Raw genomic sequence first — 21,189 nt, forward strand, 5'->3', positions numbered from 1 at the left:
TTTTTCCTGCATCTCTACAAAACCAGCTTTCCCTGCTACTGCTCACAGATGCATATTTTCATTTTCTTTGTGAAGAAAGTACTGGCATGATGGAGGAGTTCCAGGGAGGGGCAAGGATGCCTTTTCCAGTGAGAAGTGTGAAATTAAAAGATTGCTGAAATGTCCTGTGATCTCCTCATTTGTTCCTAGTGGCTAAGACCCTGGAGGCCCTCCCTGAGTTGGAAGTTGCCATCCCAACTCCTGGTGCTCCCGGTCAGCTCAGCATCTACCGTTCTCTTTGTAAGTTTCATGTAAACATGGCAGGATGCACACACAGGGACACACACGCGCTAATTGTGCAAGAGTGAAATAGAGGTGGCGAATTAAAACCTGTGACTGCGCTGAAACAAAAAGAAGGAAGAAAGAAAGAAATCCAAGAACAGACACACAAGCAGAAGTGGCAGAAGTCCCGAGGGGATGCATGAGGGCGTTTCAAGGAAGATGCGCTAAGGACAGACGTGGGCCAGCTCCAGGTGCACAGAGCCCTAGACCCAAGGCAGACAACAGGTGGGACCCCACCAGCTAAAGCGGATGCCCAACCCTCCAATGGCCTCACCTTCCCCAGCCTAGCAGAGTACATCACAGAGCTCAGGCACGGAGCCCTTGAAAGGCAGCAGGCTGGTGCGATTCAGAAAAGTGCCTCTGACTAGATTCCAACTCCCAAGTGACTCTCCAGGGGCCCACAGGTGGGTCCTTTGATGGGCGTGCAGAGCCCTCCTGGCTGGTTTTCAGTGCTGCCTGTGTGTGCTCTGTTCGTCCTGCTTCCTAGAGTTGGGGGCTCCTCCTCCTCCTGCCCACCAGGGAGGCCCGAGGGGACCCCCGGGTCAGGGACGGGGAGAGGACAGCACCACGATGCTTAGTAAGGACGCATGAAGTTCAGGAAGTCCAGACAAAGAAGAGAGCATTCAGTTTCACAACTGATATTTGAAACTTGTTCTTTAAAAAAAAAGGTTTTAGATAAACAATGAAGGGGGTGGGAAGGAGAAGCCTCACTGAATAATAATTGTTTTTTTTAAAAAAAAAAAAAAAAAACTCCATAAACATTAAAAAAATCCCTCAGTTATTGAACTTGTGTTAAGAATAGTTCAATGTGAGGTCTTGCACCCTAAACAGGTATATATTTGGAAAAAAAATCGCAGCTACACACAGCAAAGACTAACAGTATTTACTTAAAAATATTGTGTGTGTCTATATATATATATATATATACTTATATATATATCTTTTTTGTGATTTTTTTCTTTTCCTTTTTTTTTTTTTTTTTTGTTTTGTGCCCAAGTAGAGATACGATGGGATTGAAACGATGCCCTAGAACAGAAATATTCTTTAAAGGAACAATACTTTGAAAAATAAAAAGTTTTTAAATGGTTGAACATACTTGCAACACCTGCAGAAATTCAACTTGATACAATGAGAAAATAAACAGTGGAATCAAATCCTCACCCAAATGGCACAGCCTCTAAGGCCTGGAGTCCGCTGCTGCTGTGAGTCTCGCCACCCAAACCAGGGCTCGTGGGCAGGCGGCATCCCTTCCCTGCCACTCCAGAGCCCCTGCCCCCATGCTCTGCTGAACCAATCCGTAATCCAAGTCCATCTTACATCAGTTTTGTATATCTCTGGCAAGACTTTGCAGCAGGGACACACACATATATACGTGTGCAATGGGCACACACACACATACACACACAAACACACACATACTACACACACAAAATTTCCCACTCAACCCAGATGCACCAGGTGAGCTGAATGATTTTCAGCCAACCACAACGGTGAAAGACAGAAGCACCAAACAGTCTTTGAAATGGGTCAGTTATTACAATTTTGACTTTTTATATATATGTATATATATATATTCTAGTTTTCCTCTTTGTGTTATTTTTTTTTTAAAAAAAAGCACAAATGAAAAATGAAGAATTCTTTCCAGATCAATTTAAGGCTTCCCACCAAATGGAAACAGAAGAGGCTTTACACAATATCACATGTGATAAATGTCTACCGTTCACAGCCTTAAAATGATGGAACTAATCATTGTTGCCAGTCACTGATTAAGTATTGTGCCTTTAAATTGATGTCGTTCTTTTTGCTACTATGCTGAGTTTTATTATTACTGATTATGTATATAGAAATCTCCTTTAATTTGCTTTAGAATGTCCTGTCCTTACCGAATTATTGGGGTGGCTTTTTGTTTTGTTCTGGTTTGCTTTTCACTGGGAAACAAATGTGATTCTTGCTAGGCAAATGCTGAAATGGCACATAGTCAGCCTTCAAGTAGCTGCTCCAGCCATTTGAGTTTCAAACAGCCCTCGAGCTCCTAGAAGGCTCTGCGAAGTGGGGAGAAGGTCCGGAGAGGAGGAGGAGAAACTGAAAAGAGGGACGGGTTTTATGCTTTCGCTTTTGGTAAATTTGTTTTCTTCAATACAAATAATCAGATAGGAAGAATAATTGCTTTATGTTGTCTTTGTTGGTTGGTTTTTGTTTCACTTTTAGATTGTTTCATTTGATTGTTTAATTTCCCCTCTCCTGGTGCAAAAATCACCAGAGAGTTTTGCATGAGAAAACGTGACAGTACTTAATGAAACTCAGCACCTAAGGGCATAAGGCAGTTGAAGGTTTTTTGTTTGTTTGTGTTTGTTTTGTTTTGTTTTGTTCTTTCAATCAGCACCAATCCCATAAATGATCTACACTTGGTGTAAGGTAAAAAACATTTTTTTTTTCTTTTGGAGTGGAGACAACTCCTCCTTCTCCACTCTATGAACCATAGCGTGGGATTTTTCAATACTGTTTCTTATGTGTAAAAAACAAAAGAAAGGTTTTCTTTTTGTTTTTACTTACAAAACATAGAGAATATCTTTGTATACATACAGCGACTGGAAAGAAAGCTTATTTGAAGGGGTTGTGACTTATTAATTTTTTTTTTCTTTTGTAGTGGTGGTGTTGGTGTGGCGGTGTTGGTGGTGGTGGCGGTGGTTCTGTGTATTGGGGGAAGGGAGGGTTATATTTCTTGCAAGCGGTGTTTGCCGCAAACCAAACTTAAAGTCCCCTTCTCAATTTGGGTCAAGATGCTCTTAGAGTGAAGACTCATACTGTAGCAACTCATAGAGGAGTGGTCCGTCTCGATATCGAATGCCTACTGCGGTGGGGGTGATGTACTGCAGAATGTTAATAGTCCTTCTCAGCCTCCTGTCTACAAAATGAGCATCCCAAGCTGGGTATCGCTTTCTTGGCATGTCAATCTTAATGAGGGGCCCTTCTGGGAGGTAAGGACGCCCCAACGGGGTAGGGGGCCCCACGGGTCTCACTTGGAAAACGGGCAAGCAAGTGTCAGCCGTGAGATCCTCCTGTTGTTCCGTTACGGCTCTGGTGGGCGTAACCTGGGTCCCCCGGTACCCAGGGATCTGAGGCGCCATGGGCTCAACATCGGGGGGCAAAGGGATGCCCCAGAGCAGCTCGGCACAACAGGAGCTGGCAAGGATCTTAGCTCGTGGCCCCATGGGATGCAGCACACCATAGTATAAGAGCATCAGTGCGATCCCAGCCACAAAGCTAATAAAGACACAACACAGTGCTGGCACCGCATAGGAGTCAGTGGTCTCCGGGTCTCTGTAAAAATACCAAAGGAACGTCAAGGCAGCATTCTCGGTCAAGACTATCGTATAATATGCAAACATTCGATATCGAGTCCGCCCTTCCTTGACGTTAAACCAGCAGAAAATGTACACAATCCCTACCACCATGTTGAAGAGGATCTCCTCCCACTTGGACATGCAGAAGTCTGTTCCGCCATGGATGATCCAGAAGGCCATGGCGCACCAGTGAACCACCACGAAGATCCCAAAATAGAGCTGGAAGATGGAAGCAAAGAGGGCAAAAGAGATCACTCGGGATGAGATGGTGAAGAGGCGCCAGAAGAGCTGGATGACGGCCCCTCTGTAGCTCATGCTCTTCTTGTCGTCCCTGGAGTCCCGCAGCAGCTTGTGATAGGAGGCTAGCACCCAAGCCAGGGACATCAGGGAAGTTGCAGAGGAGACACCTGCCGGAAAGACACAAACCCACACAGTCAAAACCTTGGACATCAACCGCAGGGTACAGCGAAGCTGCCGGCTGAGGAGACGCCCACATACACCACGATCTAAAGGAGGAGGAGAAAGAAACACAGAATCAGGAACCGAACTTGGAGGTCACAGCTGCTCCCTACGCTGACAACTCGGGAGATGGAGCTTTTGTTTCAACAACCCCATTTGCCATTTTGGGAGCTCATTGGCTCAAGGGTGATATTGAGTCAGTGTATTTTGCTAGGGGGCTGAGAGGTGGGGCCACATCTGCCATGGGCAGGCCTTTGTGGGTTCAGTCTAAAGGAATCATGCGATTCTTGTGGCACACAGATGTGCGGCTGGCATTGGTGTCCCTGTCACCAGTAGCCTGTTCTCTTAGAGGAGCCCACAGGAGGAATCGCCAATTGTGAAGACCAAGGGTTTACCCACTGCCCTGAGTTCCACACTGTTCTCCTCTGAGAAGGTGCTGGAATCATGCTTCTGCCTTTTTCTCACCTCACTCAAAGTCCCAAAAGTCCCTTTCCTGAACCTTCTTCCAGTTAGCTACTCCCCCACCTGCCACTCAAGGCCACCAAGATCCAGGACACTGGGATATCTCGCCCTTTTCACAGACTTCCTCTCACACCCACTCTGGTCTTTTCGGTCTCTCCACAATCCCTGTTGCTTTCTCCAACCGACTGCTGCTCAGAGTACTCTTAAGCCGTGACTTGTGAAGCTCTGTCCTTCTCTGGTTGCCCTCTGGGTTCAGCAGTGGTGTCACTCGGGCTTTAGGGGTGCCTCTTCCCCTTACTCATTTTCCAAGGCTTCTGAGGCCTCTGCACTTTACTCCCTGCATTTCCTCCCACAATGGGCAAATATTCAGAGAGTTTGAGTGTGCCTAATCCCAAGTCATACTCATATTGCCATAGAGCAATTTTATATACAACTCTGACTACTTGATATTTGCAACTAAACCAAATGAAACACAATCCATTGTTATTGAAGTCTCCCCAAATCCACCCGTGAACAACCAGTCATTATTCGAGTTTTGTCATACAATCTCCATTTAAGCAAGATTCCCCCATTACCAACCCCCAGCTCCCCGTGCATCAGTTGCACAGTCCATCTGGGGTCTCTTTTGTTGGTCTTTTCTCCCAAAATTTCACAACTAAATGTAAGTAAATGCAACAGGAGGCCGAATGCTGTCCCACCGTCAATGACCTCCTTAGGAAAGCCTCACCCTCCCACAGAGCACAGTTCCCCCACGACATTCTTCCAGGTTGAAATCAAAGTTACCCAGTCATTTTCTCCCTTAAGCTCAAAGATCAGATCCAGAAGCCCCATTCATCAAGACACCAGTTAAACTTCCCCAGACCGCCAGGCTTCTACTTGTCTCTCCCTGGGACCTGCCCAACTCCCCACAACTCTCCAAAGCCCGATGAAGAATCCAAGTCCTCTGCCACGTGACACTCTCCCAGCACTGGCTCTGCCTCGCGCGTCTCACAAAGGCCCCCCTCCTTCCATCATCTCAAAGGATGCTCAGAGTCCTAGCTTGAAGAACAGGCAATAAAAAAGTCTGTTAACTGTTACAATGGGCATGTGTCACTTTGATAGTAATAACAACCATGGAGATTTGAAACAAACAGGGGCAACACAATCCCAAGTTCTCCATGGAAATCTATCTGGAAAACATCTAAAGAGCATTCATGGCAATTTTCCTTTCACTTCTCTAGAAAGTTCTGAACATGACACATGTCCTGCTTCCCTTGTGGTACACACAGGGCATCTCATGTGTGTCTGCAGAGGCTGCACATGGTTGGTCAGGGAAACTTTTAGTGCTCACATTGTCTGTTAGGCTGCAGCAGGGAGGAGAACTTCCCTTAGGAGTAACGTGACGTAGGTTGTAGATTTCTGGAGGGCAGACTATGTACAATTACATTTTTTTTTTTTTTTTGAGACAGGGTTTTATTACCCTGTCACCCAGGCTGGAGTGCAGAGGCGTAATCAGTGCTCACTGAAGCCTCAACCTCCTGTGCTCAAGTGATCCTCCCGTCTCCCATACCTGGGACCACAGGCATGTGCCAGTGAGCCCAGCTAACTTTTTTATTTTTAATTTTTGTACAGACAGAGTTTCTTCTTCTGCTTCTTCTCTTTTTTTTTTTTTTTTTGAGATGGGAGTCTCACTTTGTCACCCAGGCTGGAGTGAAGTGGCATGATATCCACTCACTGCAACCTCCACTTGCCAGGTTCAAGCGATTCTCCTGCCTCAGCCTCCCGAGTAGCTGGGACTACAGGCACACACCACCATACCTGGCTAATTTTTGTATTTTTAGCAGAGACAAGGTTTCACCATGTTGGCCAGGCTGGTCTTGAACTCCTGACCTCAAGTGATCTGCCCACCTTGGCCTCCCATTGTGCTGGGATTACAGGCGTGAGCCCCCGTGGCCAGCCTAGAGACAGAGTTTTAACATGTTGCCCAGGCTGATCTCGAACTCTTGGCTCAAAAAATCCTCCCACTTTGACCTCCCAGAGTGCTGGGATTACAGGCATGAGTCACTGCGCCTGGCTGAAATCACACCTTCATAGTCTGGACCCAGCACTGAAGCACCCTCAAAAATTTCCATTAAACATCCTCCTGACATCCTTGCTCTCCAGCCGAATTCATTGCTTGATGTTCATCATGAACATCTCGTAGGTCCTGCCAACCCATAGTAATCAGATGGGAGTTCTATGGGAGCTGAGTGGGAAGAAGGCTTGATTGTTGTGTTCCTTCTGATAAACAAACTCTATTACCTTCTACTCAGAAAAGCAAAAGTGCTGAGCTCATAAAGCAAGAAGGTGCAGCTCAGCTTCTGCTGGGGCCTGGTCAGATCCAGTCGAGTTCTGAGCATGCTTCGAACAGACTTGGGGTGCAGAGTTAGGATCAACCTCAGCCTTCGTTGTTCTGACTTTGCTGTTCTCTGTGCTGTGACATTGGCCCTGTTCACACCAATTATGAATAAATGGGAATTCAAATGCCCATCAGCCACAAATTGCAAAGCCAAATAGAATTCTTCTCCATTCTTCCGCCTTCAAAGTTACCTACCCCATTTCCAGGTGTGTGGCTATGGTTTTGAAGACTGGTGTTCTCTTCCTGCCACTCCCTTCATGGCGGTGGTGCTGAAACTACTCTTGTTTTAGCTGACCAGGCACTGCAGTTGAGGCTTCTAGAATTTCTCCCAAGGGTACTGCACAAACATTCCTCAGTGTTGCAAGACATCACTGCTAACTTACAAGGAGGGCTTGGGAAATGGTCCCATGGAAGACTGTGATTCCAGGCATCTGACTGGGGAGTCTGCTAGAGAGCTAATGGCCAGCTCAGTTTTAAGTCTCTGCTTCATCTGTTCCTGACTTGGTCAAGTTATGAATGGCCAAACCTTCTATCCAGGGGAGCTTCTCAGACCATCCACTTTAACCCACCTATTCCACAGGAAGCAGAGGTGCAGGGGCTTGGGTGGCTTCCTCAAGACTGTCCTGAGAACCACTGGCCATCTCTGTGAGGACAGAATGCTTCCTGCCATGCCACTCTCCATCCTTTCTCCATCTGGTCCCTCTGTCAGTTCAGTTTTCCAGATATCCAGCAGGCAACACCTTTCTCAAGGTCCTTTGTACTGAAGGTCATCAGCCTTCTCCAATGGTGGGAGCCTGTTCTGGTGTCCAGCCATTAGCTCTTCAGAGTTGGAACGCCAGGCCACATCCTTGACACTGTGAAATGCTCCAAACAGTGAAAGGAGAAGGTGAACTTCCACCACCTGCCCAAGATCAAAAAGAACACCTTTGGCCACACAGAGCAATGGGGAGTGGGTGTACAGGCCTCGTGCCCCTGAAGTGACTGCCCCTCTCTCTCTCTGCCAGCAACAGAGGCAGGGATGATCCTGTAAGGAGGGGAATTGCCTGGGGGATGTCAAAACTCTTACCCCCATCACTTTCTAATCCACCTCATCACCAAAGCATTCCCCATTCTATCCAAGGCTCTGGGCACATTTTCTGGGACCAGAGCTGGTGCAGTTGGTAGGCTGAGTTCATCCCTGAGAAGAGACCAGGAAAGCCAGGCCCATTTCAGGACCCCATTTGGGAACAGGTTTCTACTGGATGCTTAACAGAGGGTAGTCCTTGCCCTGGTGGGACTCAAAAACTTGTGATGGAGGGCATCAATGAACGTGTCTTCAGCCTGCCCCCCAGGAACTCATCTGGACATGTCTGTGACATTGTCTACATCGTTACGTTTGGTCAAGGGACCACATGTTCATGGCTCAGCCACTTCTGCATCTTTTCCCTGAACAAGTCCTGCAGCCCCTACAGGATCGTCACTGCAATTCTTCCTCAGAGGGCCATGAGCAAAGGGTGCCTTGAGGACAGCCTGTGAATTCTGGGGACTCAATTGGGGCAGGAGATGGGAAGCTAGGACAGAAGATGCACTTCTTGCTCTGAACCCTCCCCATCCGTGCACCTGATTATCCCAGAGAACCTGGCAGGATTCACTGAGCATCTACATGCATTTTCTTATTGAGAAGGGCCTGGGAAGGTAGATGCTAAGTTGTGTCTCCCCCACAAAATCCATATACTGAAGCTCTAACCCCTAGGACCACAGAATGTAGCTGTGTTTAGAGATAGGGCCTTTAAAGAGCCGATTAAGGTAAAACGAGGCCATTAGGGTGGACCCTAACCCTATGTGACCGGGTCCTTCTAAGAAGTGGAGATTAGGACACAGGTACACATACAGGGGGATGACCATGTGAGGACACAGCCAGAAGACAGGCATCTACAAGCCAAGGAAGTCGTCTCAGGAGAGACTTCTCAGACCAGTAGCACCTTGATCTGCAGTGCTCTGTGACCGCAGCCTGAGCAGACGCATACTGTGCGGACAGAACCATGCACAACCACCGCCAAGTGATTCATCTTCAAAGCTTGCTATGTGTTCTGTTACAGAGGGAGGGAGTGCAGGTTCTTCCTTCTCTGCAGTGGCTCACTTGGAAAATTTCCCTCTTGTCTGAAGTCAACTCAAAAGTCAATGCATTCTCCTAGGTAAGACCCAAGCACACAGGAACCGGCTGTGGAGGCCCCCAGTGAAATTCCTGGACAGGCCTGGGAGCATCTACAGTTCCCTTCCACTTCCAGCTCCATCGCTTTCTGCATTCCGAAGATTAGACTAGAAATTGTTACACACTTCACGTTCGGCTGTGACAAGCTCTGAGCAGTGACCTTCACAGCTCCCTTTCCCTGGTGCAGACCAGGAGGCAGGGCTGGCAGCATGCCCACTGAGCTGACCTTAGTGCAGTGCAGCTGGCTGGGAGGTCACTGGACCAGAGACCCCTGGGGCTGGGGGGCTGGGGGGCTGGGGAAGGGCAACTCCCCAGAGAAAGGCTTGGAGAGAGGGCCTTTGGGCTCTGATCACCAGCCCTGGGGTCTCAGGTTCCAGAAATGGAATGGCCACACCTTATGACCGATGGCACAAAGCCAGAGGGGCAGTCATCAGGGAATGTCCTATTTGGTAGTTTCAATGCCCAGGGGTCATGGCCAGTTGGGGAAGAAAGCAAAACATGTGACTATGGGTGCCCTACCTAATGAGAAGCACAGTGACAGGGCGTCTTGCAAAGGATGAGATCCTAGAACCTGGAGGGAGTAGGTGAGGCGGGAGAGCAAGGAGGTGCCACGGAAGGGGTCAGGCCAGGCAGGGAGGCTGTGACCGGGATGGGTCAGGGTGGAGTTGCATCAGGGGGCCAGTCACATCTCCAATAAGGGTACCTGAAGGAGGAAACAATGTCCAGAGCTCCCTACAGGCTGAACGCAGCACCTGGAGGAAGACATGCTCCAGAAAGCTGCAGGAGTGCCTAGAGATGGTCACCAACTGCCCCTGAGCCAGAGCTGGGCTCAACGGCAGGAATGTGTTTTGCAGAATGGAAGGTGAAGGCCCAGCCCTGCCTCACCCACTCTCTGCCCGAGAGTGTCCGCTCATACCCACCACTAAGTTATGTGTCAGAAACACACTTGATGAAGAGGGACCTAAGCATGGGGCAGGACAGGAGTGGGAAGAGTCAGCTATGTGCAGTTCCCCAGATCCCAGCTTCCTGCCTCTTTCCTCCCCAGCTCCTTCTCCCTAGCTTGTTCCCATCAGTGGGTAGCCAGGGTCAAGGTTCTCCCATTTACACAGCATAGGCCCTGGACCCTGTATCCTTTCCTGAAACTGTCCCTTCTCTCCTTGTCTCATCTTCTCCAAGCTTCCCGAAGGCAGGCCACTTGCCCTCCTCACTCTCCCACCACCTGCTTTCCTCCCAAATCAGCCCCAGTGGAGACCTGTCGCTCAGGTCGTGCAGCATTCGGAGGACTGCCTCGGTGCTTCTCCTCCTGGCTCTGTGTGACAGCTGGGATTGGGATCTGCTCTGTCCTTCTTCACACCCCACCCTTAGCTGTTCCCCAGTTCTCTTCCTGCCATCTCTTGAGCTCTTTATGGCAGCCTTTTCCTGCCAGGTTTCTTATCCCCATATTACAGATGAGGAAACCGAACCAGCAGTGAAGAGACATGGATGTGGCCACAGCCATATCCTGATATTTGCATTCTATGCAATTCTGTGGCATTGTACCCCAGTGGGCTGGTTCTCTAGAGACGCTCCAAACAAGACACAGGCTTAGCTGGTTATCTGTCGGTCTGCACATCAAGGACAACATCTCCCTCTTTCAACCTGGGCCCCCTCCCTCCCTCCCTCCCTCCCTCCTGGGGAAGCTAACATTTGGGGGATCTCCACCATCTGCTTTTCAAATTCCTATTTTGTATTTTTCCCACAATGAGTTCCTTTTAGACAGCAATTCTTCCCCTTCCATCTGTCAAACTTCTCTCTGTCTTCCCACATTTTAAAAAAGTCCAGTTTCTTCTTGGAAATGTTCCCAGAAAACGATAAGGCAACTGCGTCCACTGCCTCTCTAAGCATAGCCCACTGTCTCCCGTCCTCGCCTCCCCCCAGGAGACATGGCAAGGGAGTGATGTGACAAACGTACTTTTCTATTTGGGCCACCAAGAGGGAAGAAAACAAGCATCCTGATGCCTTCTATGAGCTAGGCTCAAAGCCGTTAAATAATCTGCCCAAGGCCACACAGCTAGTAAGCAAGAGAGCTCATACTGAAACCCGAGACTATTTCACTCCCCAGAATCTGGATCTGTGCGTGCTGGAGTTGGCCAATTGTTAAACTGTGGGCTGGCTGATGTCATGTTGCAGGCTTGAAATTGGCATGGTGGGAGTATTTACACCACAGCAATTGGCAAATGGTACAAACCAGAGCTCCACCAAATCCTGCTAAATGTTGGTTGTTAAACATTTACCAGCACACCACTGGTCAGGATCAGCCATCCTTCTTGAAAAGCTTGGTGAGTGTCTATGCAAATTAGAAGGGCCTGTCTCCAAATTCAATGCCTATTCTACATTCAATGCTGTACTTCTAGATGTGGTCTTCACATGCAGGGCACTACCTGGTTATCAGTCAGAATTAAATTCCTTAGTGCTAATGAGAAAACAACAACAAAAAAGCAATCTTCTTTTAAAACTTTTGTTGAAAATATGTACACAGGAAATATTAGGCTGGTGAAAAGTAATTGTGGTTTTGCCATTTTAATGGCAAATAACTTCAGGTCTAATGGGTTGCTTTGAGCACAGTCTTTCATAAGCACTGACATACTCGTTTTCATTACATTTCTGTACTTGAAGAGGGTGTGATTCAGATGTGAGGTTTCCACATGGGGTCACTTTAATGCACCTCTGACATCTCCAGATGAACCCTTAAGAAGGGTCAAAGAGTCCAGGCGCAGCGGCTCACGCCTGTAATCCCAGCACTTTGGGAGGCCAAGGCAGGTGGATCACGAGGTCAGGAGATCAAGATCATCCTATCCTGGCCAACATGGTGAAACCCTGTCTCTACTAAAATACAAAAAAAAATTAGCTGGGTGTGGTGGTACGCACCTGTAGTCCCAGCTACTCTGGAGGCTGAGACAGGGGAATCACTTGAACCCGGGAGGTGGAGGTTGCCGTGAGCCGAGATCACGCCACTGCACTCCAGCCTGGTGATGGAGCGAGGCTCCATCTCAGAAAAAAAAAAAAAAGAAGGGTCAAAGAGAAGAGACGGCAATCACATCTGTGGCCCTAGCCCTCAGGACTGACATACATGTGGCTGACGAGATTGGGAAAAACCCAAGGCTGATCGAAGTGATCCCGTGTAAACATAAGAAAGGAGAATTTGGATATCTCAGAAAAGCCAAAACCTGGGCGATTACACCATCCCTTGGCTGGACAAAAAACTCTTTAATATAAGCGAGATAGGCCAAGGGAGAAAGAATATCAGGTCTTACCACGGTTTCTATGAAATATCTCTTTTTTTTTTTCTGCCTCTGAATTCATGCATAGCATGTCATCTGTTAGTTTCTAGTAAATTCAATAACACTGATATCTTTCCTCTACTGAGCAGCCACCTTGACCCAGACTCTATGCTAAGGCACTGCACATAAATTAATTGTTCTTCCTTAGCATGCTATCAGCAGCGGTAGACTGATTTCAAGATGAAGAGACAGGCTCACAGACTAATTAAGTAACTTTTCCACATCAAGCAGTTAAGAAGTTGTAGAACTGGAATTTGAACACGGGCCTGCCTGAATCCAAAACTCAGATTGTTTTTTGAATCACTGGGAAAGATCTCTTTCCATCCTCAACCACAAATTAAAGAATTATCATTGAGGCTTATACATCAGTTTCTTATTAATTTGGTTATCATATATCAGCCCTCTGATCATCTCTGTGAGCACCCACAAAGTCAAATTTGTGGGTCTACACAGCGAAGGACCCACCCCTGGGAGGCCCTGCCTAGATGTTCAAGCCACTGCAAAGCTGGCAACACTTCTGTTCTGTCTCTCTTGCCTGAATTGCTGGAATGGCCTCCTAATTGGCCTCTCTGCATCTGCCCTCCTCTCAACACCCTATCCACACTACAGCAGCCAACATGATTAAGCTACAATGTTTCCCTCCACATGACTTCCAGTGCCTGGTAGACCATCAAGGGTCACTGATTTTCAACATGCCTTTTGTGTGGGAGGATGTACACGCCCACCCTACTGGACTGAGGTGTGGCTGAGACTTGCTCTAGCCAGACACGTGAGCAGAAGGGATGTGTGGCCCTGCCGGGCAGAAGAGGGTGCTCACCCATGCTCCAGGAAGAGGCTGCTCCACCGGGACCCATGACTCACAGGTAACGAGCGGGAAGTAAATCGAAAATGCTTAAGGCCATTGGAACTATGGAGGTATTTTAAACTGCAGCATGGCCAGCCTGTCCTCACTGATGTGCTAAGTCACCCCAGGTAAAAGCTACAGTCCTCAGAAGGGCCAGCAGGGCTGCCCTGCCCTATATATATATATATATATATATATATATATATTTATATGTATATACATATACACACACGTATATATAGTCACCCATGGGACCAGCCTGCTTTCCCCTCCCAGGAATCTCCCCCTCCAACGGGTAAGCTGTTCTTAAATCTAATCTGTCAAGTTCCCTTTGCCCTCCCTAGGGTCCTCTCCTGCTGGCCCATCAGACATGCTCCAGCGACACTTGCTAGTTCCGCTGCCTGGAACGCTCTCCCCCCTGGTATCCCTACGTTGTCACACAAATGTCATCTTCTCACCAACACCTTTATGCAAAGATCAGCTTCTCAGCCAGGCCCACCCCGACCACCACACTTAAAACCGCAACTCCCTGCCATGCTTTGAATGTGTCCCCCAAAAGCTCAGATGTGGGGAACTTAATCACCATTGTAGCATTATGTTAAGAGGTGGGGCCTTCAAGAGGTAGTTAGGCCATGAGGACTCTGCCTCCTGAATGGATTGGTGCAGTTAACACGGAAGTGGGTTGGTTATCCAGGGACTGGGTTCCTGACTTTTAAAAAGTAGTTTGGACTGGGCATGGTGGCTCACGCCTGTGATCCTAGCACTTTGGGAGGCCGAGGCAGGCAGATCACTTGAGGTCAGGAGTTTGAGACTAGCCTAGCCAACATGGCGAAACCCTATCTCTACTAAAAATACAAAAATTTAGCCGGGCGTGGTGGCATGCACCTGTATTCCCAGCTGCTTGGGAGGCTGAGGCAGGAGAATTGTTTGAACTGGGGAGGTGGAGGTTGCAGTGAGCTGAGATTGTGCCACTGCACTCCAGCCTGGACGACAAGGCGAGACTGTGTCTCAGAAAAAAAAAAGAAAGTAGTTTGGCCTGAGTTCTCTCTCTTTCTCTCTCTCTCTCTCTCTCTCTCCCCCCCCACTCTTGCTATGTTAAGACACAGCAAGGAGGCTCTCACCAGATGCAGCTTCTCAATCTTCAGCTTCTCAGCTTCCAAAACCATGAGCCAAATACGCTTCTATTTTTTATAAATTACCCAGTCTGTGGTATTATAGCAGCAGAAAATGGACTAAGATACCCCTCAAGACTCCCTCCTGCCTTCTTGCTTTTTTTTCACCGTAGCATTTCATACCACCTTGATCAACTTTTCTCTTACTTGTTACTTTTGGTTTTTTAGTTCTACTATGTTCCACGGTGAATGCTAGCTCCCTAAGGGCAGGGCAGGCATTTGGTTTGGTCCTTCTGGAATTACATGCAAAATTGTGTGGGTTATTTTTCTCATGAAAGAGTCCACAGCTATTCTTGAATTCTTAAGCAGGCAAACAAGGGAAGGGATCATGGCCCCCATCTCTAGCCGCCATGACCTCCCACAATGCTCTCCAAATGCGGGAAAGGGAGTTCCCTGGGAGCTTTCATTTATGCCTTTGTCATTTAGAAGAAAACCTTGGGGGTTAAAGACAGGGAAGAAAAGGAATTCACATTTCCTGAATGTTTCAGTGCATCAGACATTAAGTATGCCAGACTCTGTGCGTATTTCATTGAATTTAATGGGACAATAATCCCGTGAGAATGCCTGTCAGTGTCCCTATTTTACAGAGGAAGGAATTGAGGCTCAAGGAGGTAAAAGAATTTGCCTAAGATTACTGTATTAAGCAAGTCTTTTTATTCTGAGGCTTTCACATCTCTGGGGGAGGGGTGGGGGGACCTTGCTGACCCTGGAGGGACTGCCCCACCCAGGGTTAGCCAATTCTTAGTGAAAGTAAAAAACTCTTCTATGAGCATGCCTTTCATATGCGGACCAATCCATCCAGACCCACATCTCCCAACCATCTCCTGAATGGGCTCCCACCCTCCCGGTCACTATCCACCTGCCCTCATCTCCCCAGGGCCAGGTACCAGACAACTAGAGGCAGCCCTGAGGCCTGCAGAAATCAATCAGACTAGCCATCCGAAGCCAGACCTCCTGTCTTACCTGCTCCTTCCTGTGGAGACCACAACAGGAGCCTTTGCCCATAGCTCTCCCCTCTCCCCTCTGTCTCCTGACTCACTTGGGTGCTTCTCTGTGTGACCCTGCACTGTGGCATGCCTTGTCCCCTCCTCTTGGGATCTGTGAGTATATTAAACTGTCTTTTCTATGCTGGCTCCCTCTGATCTGTTGGTTCTGCCATACCTAAATAATAATAAAACCTATATTTTGAGACCGTTACAAAATTAAGCTGTTGGAGAGGGGATTCAAATCCAATACACCCAAGATGACTTTGATGTCCAAAGGCTCAAATGCTGTGGAGTTACAAAGCTGAAAGCCCTTCTCAGCAGGCTCAAATCCGAGCTCCCATTCATGGGGCCCAGGGCTTCTGTGTCTGGGTCAGGCTCCTGGTCCCATGTTCAAGATCTAGTGACAATAATTTGCTTCCTGTGACAGGAGGGCAAAGTGGTTCTGAGGGTGTGCTCCAGAGCCAGGTTAGCTGCCACCATCTTCCTGCCACATAGGCTGGATACCATCCCCATTTCCTCATCTGCAAAAAGGCAATAACAATTGAGTGCCCCCTCATGAGGGTACTGTAAGGATCAAAGGTCAAGTGGCTATGAAAGGGCTTAGCTCAGTGTGCCTAGCACAGAGCAATGTACACCACCAACATACAGGTGGGTGCCAAGAGAGACACATAGCCCACATACATATGCCATTTTTGTCCTTGCTCATGTCATTCCCTCTACCTAGAATGATTTTCCTGATCTTTGCCTGGCCAACTCCTGCTCATCCTCCAAGCTCAGCCCAGGCATCGCCTCCTGCTGGGGACCTCCTCTGAGCCCCCCAGGATGCATTGATTCTCACCTCCATAATCTCAACAGCATGCTGTGCATTTCTCCCCCATAGTCAGTTTTTTATTTTATTTTACTTTACTATTACTTTTTAAAGATAGAGTCTTCCTCTGTCCCCCAGACTGGAGTGCAGTGGTGTAATCATGGCTCACTGTAACCATGAACTCCTGGTCTCAAGCAATCCTCCCACCTCAGCCTCCCGAGTAGCTGTGACTACAGGTATACACCACCACACCTGGCTTTTTGTTGTTGTTTGGGGAGATAGGGGGCTCTTGCTCTATTCCCCAGGCTGGTCTCGAACTTAAGCCTTAGTCTCCCAAAATACTGGATTACAGGTGTGAGCCACCATGCTTGGCCATAGAGACTATTTCATAGTCACACTTTCTGTGCAGTCTCTCTCTCTCCCTTCCTTAACTGTGACTTCCCCGAGGATAGTGCTAACATTTATTCTTGATGATAGAAGCACTGTCTTATCCATTCCTGTGACCTCCATGCCTGGCACAGAGTGGACATCCAACAAATGATTCCTTAGCTGACACCTACACAGACACACTTTCCCAATCAATGCCACAAATGCAAAATCCAGGTGGCAACGCTCTTGATGCCCTGACCACAGGATGCTGTGAACAGAACCCCCTTTTTCTGCTATCTGCCCTGGATTCTCTGAGGTCAGCAGGGCACAGTTCCTTCCATTGCTCAGTGAAACCGACCTTCCCCAATGTGATAGTTTCCTAGGGTTTCTGTAACAAATGACCACAAACTTAATGGCTGAGAAGAACACAAATGTTACTAGCACACAATTCTAGAGGTCAGAATCTGTAACGAATTTCACTGGTCCAAAACTCAGCTGTGAGCTGGGCTGTGCTCCTACTGGAGGCTCTGGGGGAGAATCTGTTTCCTTGCTTTTTCCAGCTTCTAGAGCTGCCTGCATTCCTTGGCTCATGGCCCCTTCCTCCATCTTCAAAACCTATGGCGTAGCATCCTCCGATCTCTCTTTTGGCTCCATTGTCACACTGCCTTCTGTCTCTCTGATCTCCTGGATCCTTCTTATGAGGGTTCCTGTGATTATACTGAGTCCACCTGGATAATCCAGAATGTTCTTCCCAACTCAAAGTTCTTAATCACATCTGCAAAGTCCCTTGTGCATATAGAATGACATTTATAGGCTCTGGGAGTTAGGAGATAGACATCTTAGGGGGCCATGTTCAGTCTACAACACCCAGAATCACCCATTTAACAGCAATGCAATGGTTCTTAACCAGGGTGATTTTGGCCCCTAGGGGACATTTGTCAACATCTGGAGACATTTTTGATTGTCATAACTCGGGGTGCAGGTGCTACTGGCATCTGGCAGGTAGAGGCCAGGGATGTTGCTAAATACTGCAATGCCCAGGAAAGCCCCTCACAACAAAGAATGACTTGGCCCCAAATATAATAGCACTGAGGTTGAAACTGTGATAGGGTATGTCCTCAATGTTCTATATCAATTCAAAAACAAACAGTGAACTTGACTGTGTCTAATAACTGAAGATTTAGACCTTTCAAAGAATTCCCCCTGAGAAGTGGTGGGTATCCTAAGGGGCCCAGAGGTACAGCTGCAGGGACCTTGGGAAGGCCATGAAGACAGCATCTGTCCAGCTCCGACAAACAGCAGCTGACTGGTTCCTAAAGAACTTACAGTTCCTAAAGAAAGAGTCACCAGCGCAATCTTCAGCACTGGTCCCAAATGCATTTCTTCTATAGCTGCAGGAAAGCAGACATGTGAGAAACTACATTGTGGCTCTCCTGGACCCTGGGCTCTTCTGAGCAGCCTACTGGGGGCTGGCGGCCACTCTGGGAATATGGTGGACAACAGGGAGGTACCAGACCTCCCCTCAAGGAGTTTCAAGGTCAAACACCACGGTTTAAAGGGCCCAGGAGGAGGAACGCTAAATCCAGCCCCCTGCTTCACTTGTCTCTTCTTTTTAAGATTCTGTCAGGGATCTCAAAATACCGTCTTCACAGCCAGCTGCATAAAGGCAAACTTTAGAGATTCTAGAACAAATGTCAGCCACCCAGCTGGCATGGCACAAGGCTCAAGGGTGCCTGGATCCTGGCTGGCCTGGAGCAAACTGTGGAGATGGCTGTCTGCTGTCCCTGGAGAGTGCCAGGAAATCCATTCTCATTGAGGAACAACAGCTGACCAGGCACAATGCCCTGTTGCTCTCAGAAGCGGCTGTGTTTTGACAGAGGCGTGAGATGCTCTGGAAAGGACATGGGTTCCGTACAAACAGAGCTGGCTCAGGTCCAGCCATGTAGACCTGGGCAAATGCACTGACTCTCCAAGCCTCAGTTCACTGTTTGGAAGCCGTGGGTAGAAACATGGATTCTGAGTATATATACATATAGAGAGAGGTTGTGTATGTGTGTGTGTATGTGTGTGTTATATACAAACACACATATATATACACATATATATATATAGAATATGTATATATATGTAGAGAGAGGGTGAGATTGTATATATACTTGTGTGTAGAGAGAGAGGGTTAGTGTATGTGTGTGTGTGTGTGTGTGTATACATATATGGAGAGAGAGGGTGTGCATGTGTATATGTATACAGAGAGAGAGGGTGTGTATATACATATATAAAGAGAGGCTGTGTATATATATATAGAGAGAGAGGATATATACACACACACATAGAGAGAGAGAGAATATGTATATATGTATATAGAGAGAGGGTGAGATTGTGTGTATATATATGTAGAAAGATGGGGGTGAGTATATATATATATAGAGAGAGAGAGAATATCTATATATATGGAGAGAGAGGGTGAGATTGTACATATATATGTAGAGAGAGAGAGGGTGAATATATATATAGAGAGAGAATATATATCTATAAAGAAAGAAAGAGAGGGTGAGCATATATATACACATAGAGAGAGAGAGAGAGAGAGGGTATGTGTATATAGAGAGGGTGAGTGTGTATATATATATATAAAGAGAGATGTGTATCTATAGAGACAATGTATGTATATATACGGAGGGTATGTGTACATATAGAAAGACAGGGTGTGTGTATATGTTTGTGTACATATAGAAGGTGTGTATATATAGAGAGAATATGTATATATAGAGAGGGAGGGTGAGATTGTATATATATATTTAGAGAGAGAAAGTGAGCATATACATATATATGGAGAAAGAGAGAGAATATATATATAGAGAGAGAGAGCACAAGAGAGGGTGAGTATGTATACACACACATATATACACACACGGAGAGAGGATACATACACATAGAGAGGGTAACTATATATATGTGTGTGTGTATATATATATATAGAGAGAGAGCACTAGAGAGAGGTGTATATATAGACAGTATATGTATATATAGAGAGGGTATGTGTATATATAGAGAGGGATGGTGTGTGTGTGTGTGTGTGTGTGTGTGTATACATATATGGAGAGAGAGGGTGTGCATGTGTATATGTATACAGAGAGAGAGGGTGTGTATATACATATATAAAGAGAGGCTGTGTATATATATATAGAGAGAGAGGGTGATTTTATATATATAGAGAGGGTGAGCATATACATATGAGAGAGAGGATAGGTGAGTGTATACATATATATATAGAGAGAGAGAGACAGAGGGTGTGCATGTGCGTGTGTGTATATATATATAGAGAAGGTGAGCATATACGGAGAGAGAGGGTGTGTGTGTATGTGTATATATATGTGTGTATATGTGTATATATATAGAGAGAGAGAGGGTGAGTATATGTAGAGAGGGTGTGTATGTGTGCATACATATATATATAGAGAGAGGGCGAGTATATATAGAGAGAGAAAGAGAGAGGGTGTGTGTGTACATATAGAGAGAAGGAGGGTGTGTGTATTTATACATATAGAGAAGGCGAGTATATCTATAGAGAGACGATGAATGTATATACATATATATATAGAGAGAGAGAAGAGAAAGAGGGTGTGTATGCCTGTATATATATAGAGAGAGTATATATCTATATAGAGAGGGTGAGCATATATATATATATATGTAGAGAGAGTATATATATAGAGGGTGTGTATGTATGTCACCTTTTCTGTGTGTGTGTGTGTGTGTGTGTGTGTATACATATATGGAGAGAGAGGGTGTGCATGTGTATATGTATACAGAGAGAGAGGGTGTGTATATACATATATAAAGAGAGGCTGTGTATATATATATAGAGAGAGAGGGTGATTTTATATATATAGAGAGGGTGAGCATATACATATGAGAGAGAGGATAGGTGAGTGTATACATATATATATAGAGAGAGAGAGACAGAGGGTGTGCATGTGCGTGTGTGTATATATATATAGAGAAGGTGAGCATATACGGAGAGAGAGGGTGTGTGTGTATGTGTATATATATGTGTGTATATGTGTATATATATAGAGAGAGAGAGGGTGAGTATATGTAGAGAGGGTGTGTATGTGTGCATACATATATATATAGAGAGAGGGCGAGTATATATAGAGAGAGAAAGAGAGAGGGTGTGTGTGTACATATAGAGAGAAGGAGGGTGTGTGTATTTATACATATAGAGAAGGCGAGTATATCTATAGAGAGACGATGAATGTATATACATATATATATAGAGAGAGAGAAGAGAAAGAGGGTGTGTATGCCTGTATATATATAGAGAGAGTATATATCTATATAGAGAGGGTGAGCATATCTATATATATATATGTAGAGAGAGTATATATATAGAGGGTGTGTATGTATGTCACCTTTTCTGTGTGTGTGTGTGTGTGTGTGTGTATATATATATAGTTTCTGTATCCATACTCAATATATATTTGAAATTACATTGTTCATATACTTGTTCATTGCCTGCCTCCACTAAAACGT

General features: G+C 46.5%; 1 protein-coding gene across 1 annotated transcript in view; it reads right to left on the reverse strand.

Annotated features, from left to right (window-relative positions):
* Positions 1-1,189: 1,189 nt before the first annotated feature.
* XKR6 (XK, Kell blood group complex subunit-related family, member 6) overlaps positions 1,190-21,189 on the reverse strand; it is a 316,543-nt gene continuing 296,543 nt past the window's right edge. Inside the window, exon 3 of the mRNA XM_011970743.1 lies at positions 1,190-4,072. Within this exon, the coding sequence (XP_011826133.1) occupies positions 3,108-4,072 (965 nt within the window). The 3' untranslated portion in view covers positions 1,190-3,107. The remainder of the gene's footprint in view (positions 4,073-21,189) is intronic.

Source organism: Mandrillus leucophaeus, unplaced genomic scaffold, assembly GCF_000951045.1.
Source record: "Mandrillus leucophaeus isolate KB7577 unplaced genomic scaffold, Mleu.le_1.0 Scaffold97, whole genome shotgun sequence".
Classification (NCBI taxonomy): domain Eukaryota; kingdom Metazoa; phylum Chordata; class Mammalia; order Primates; family Cercopithecidae; genus Mandrillus; species Mandrillus leucophaeus.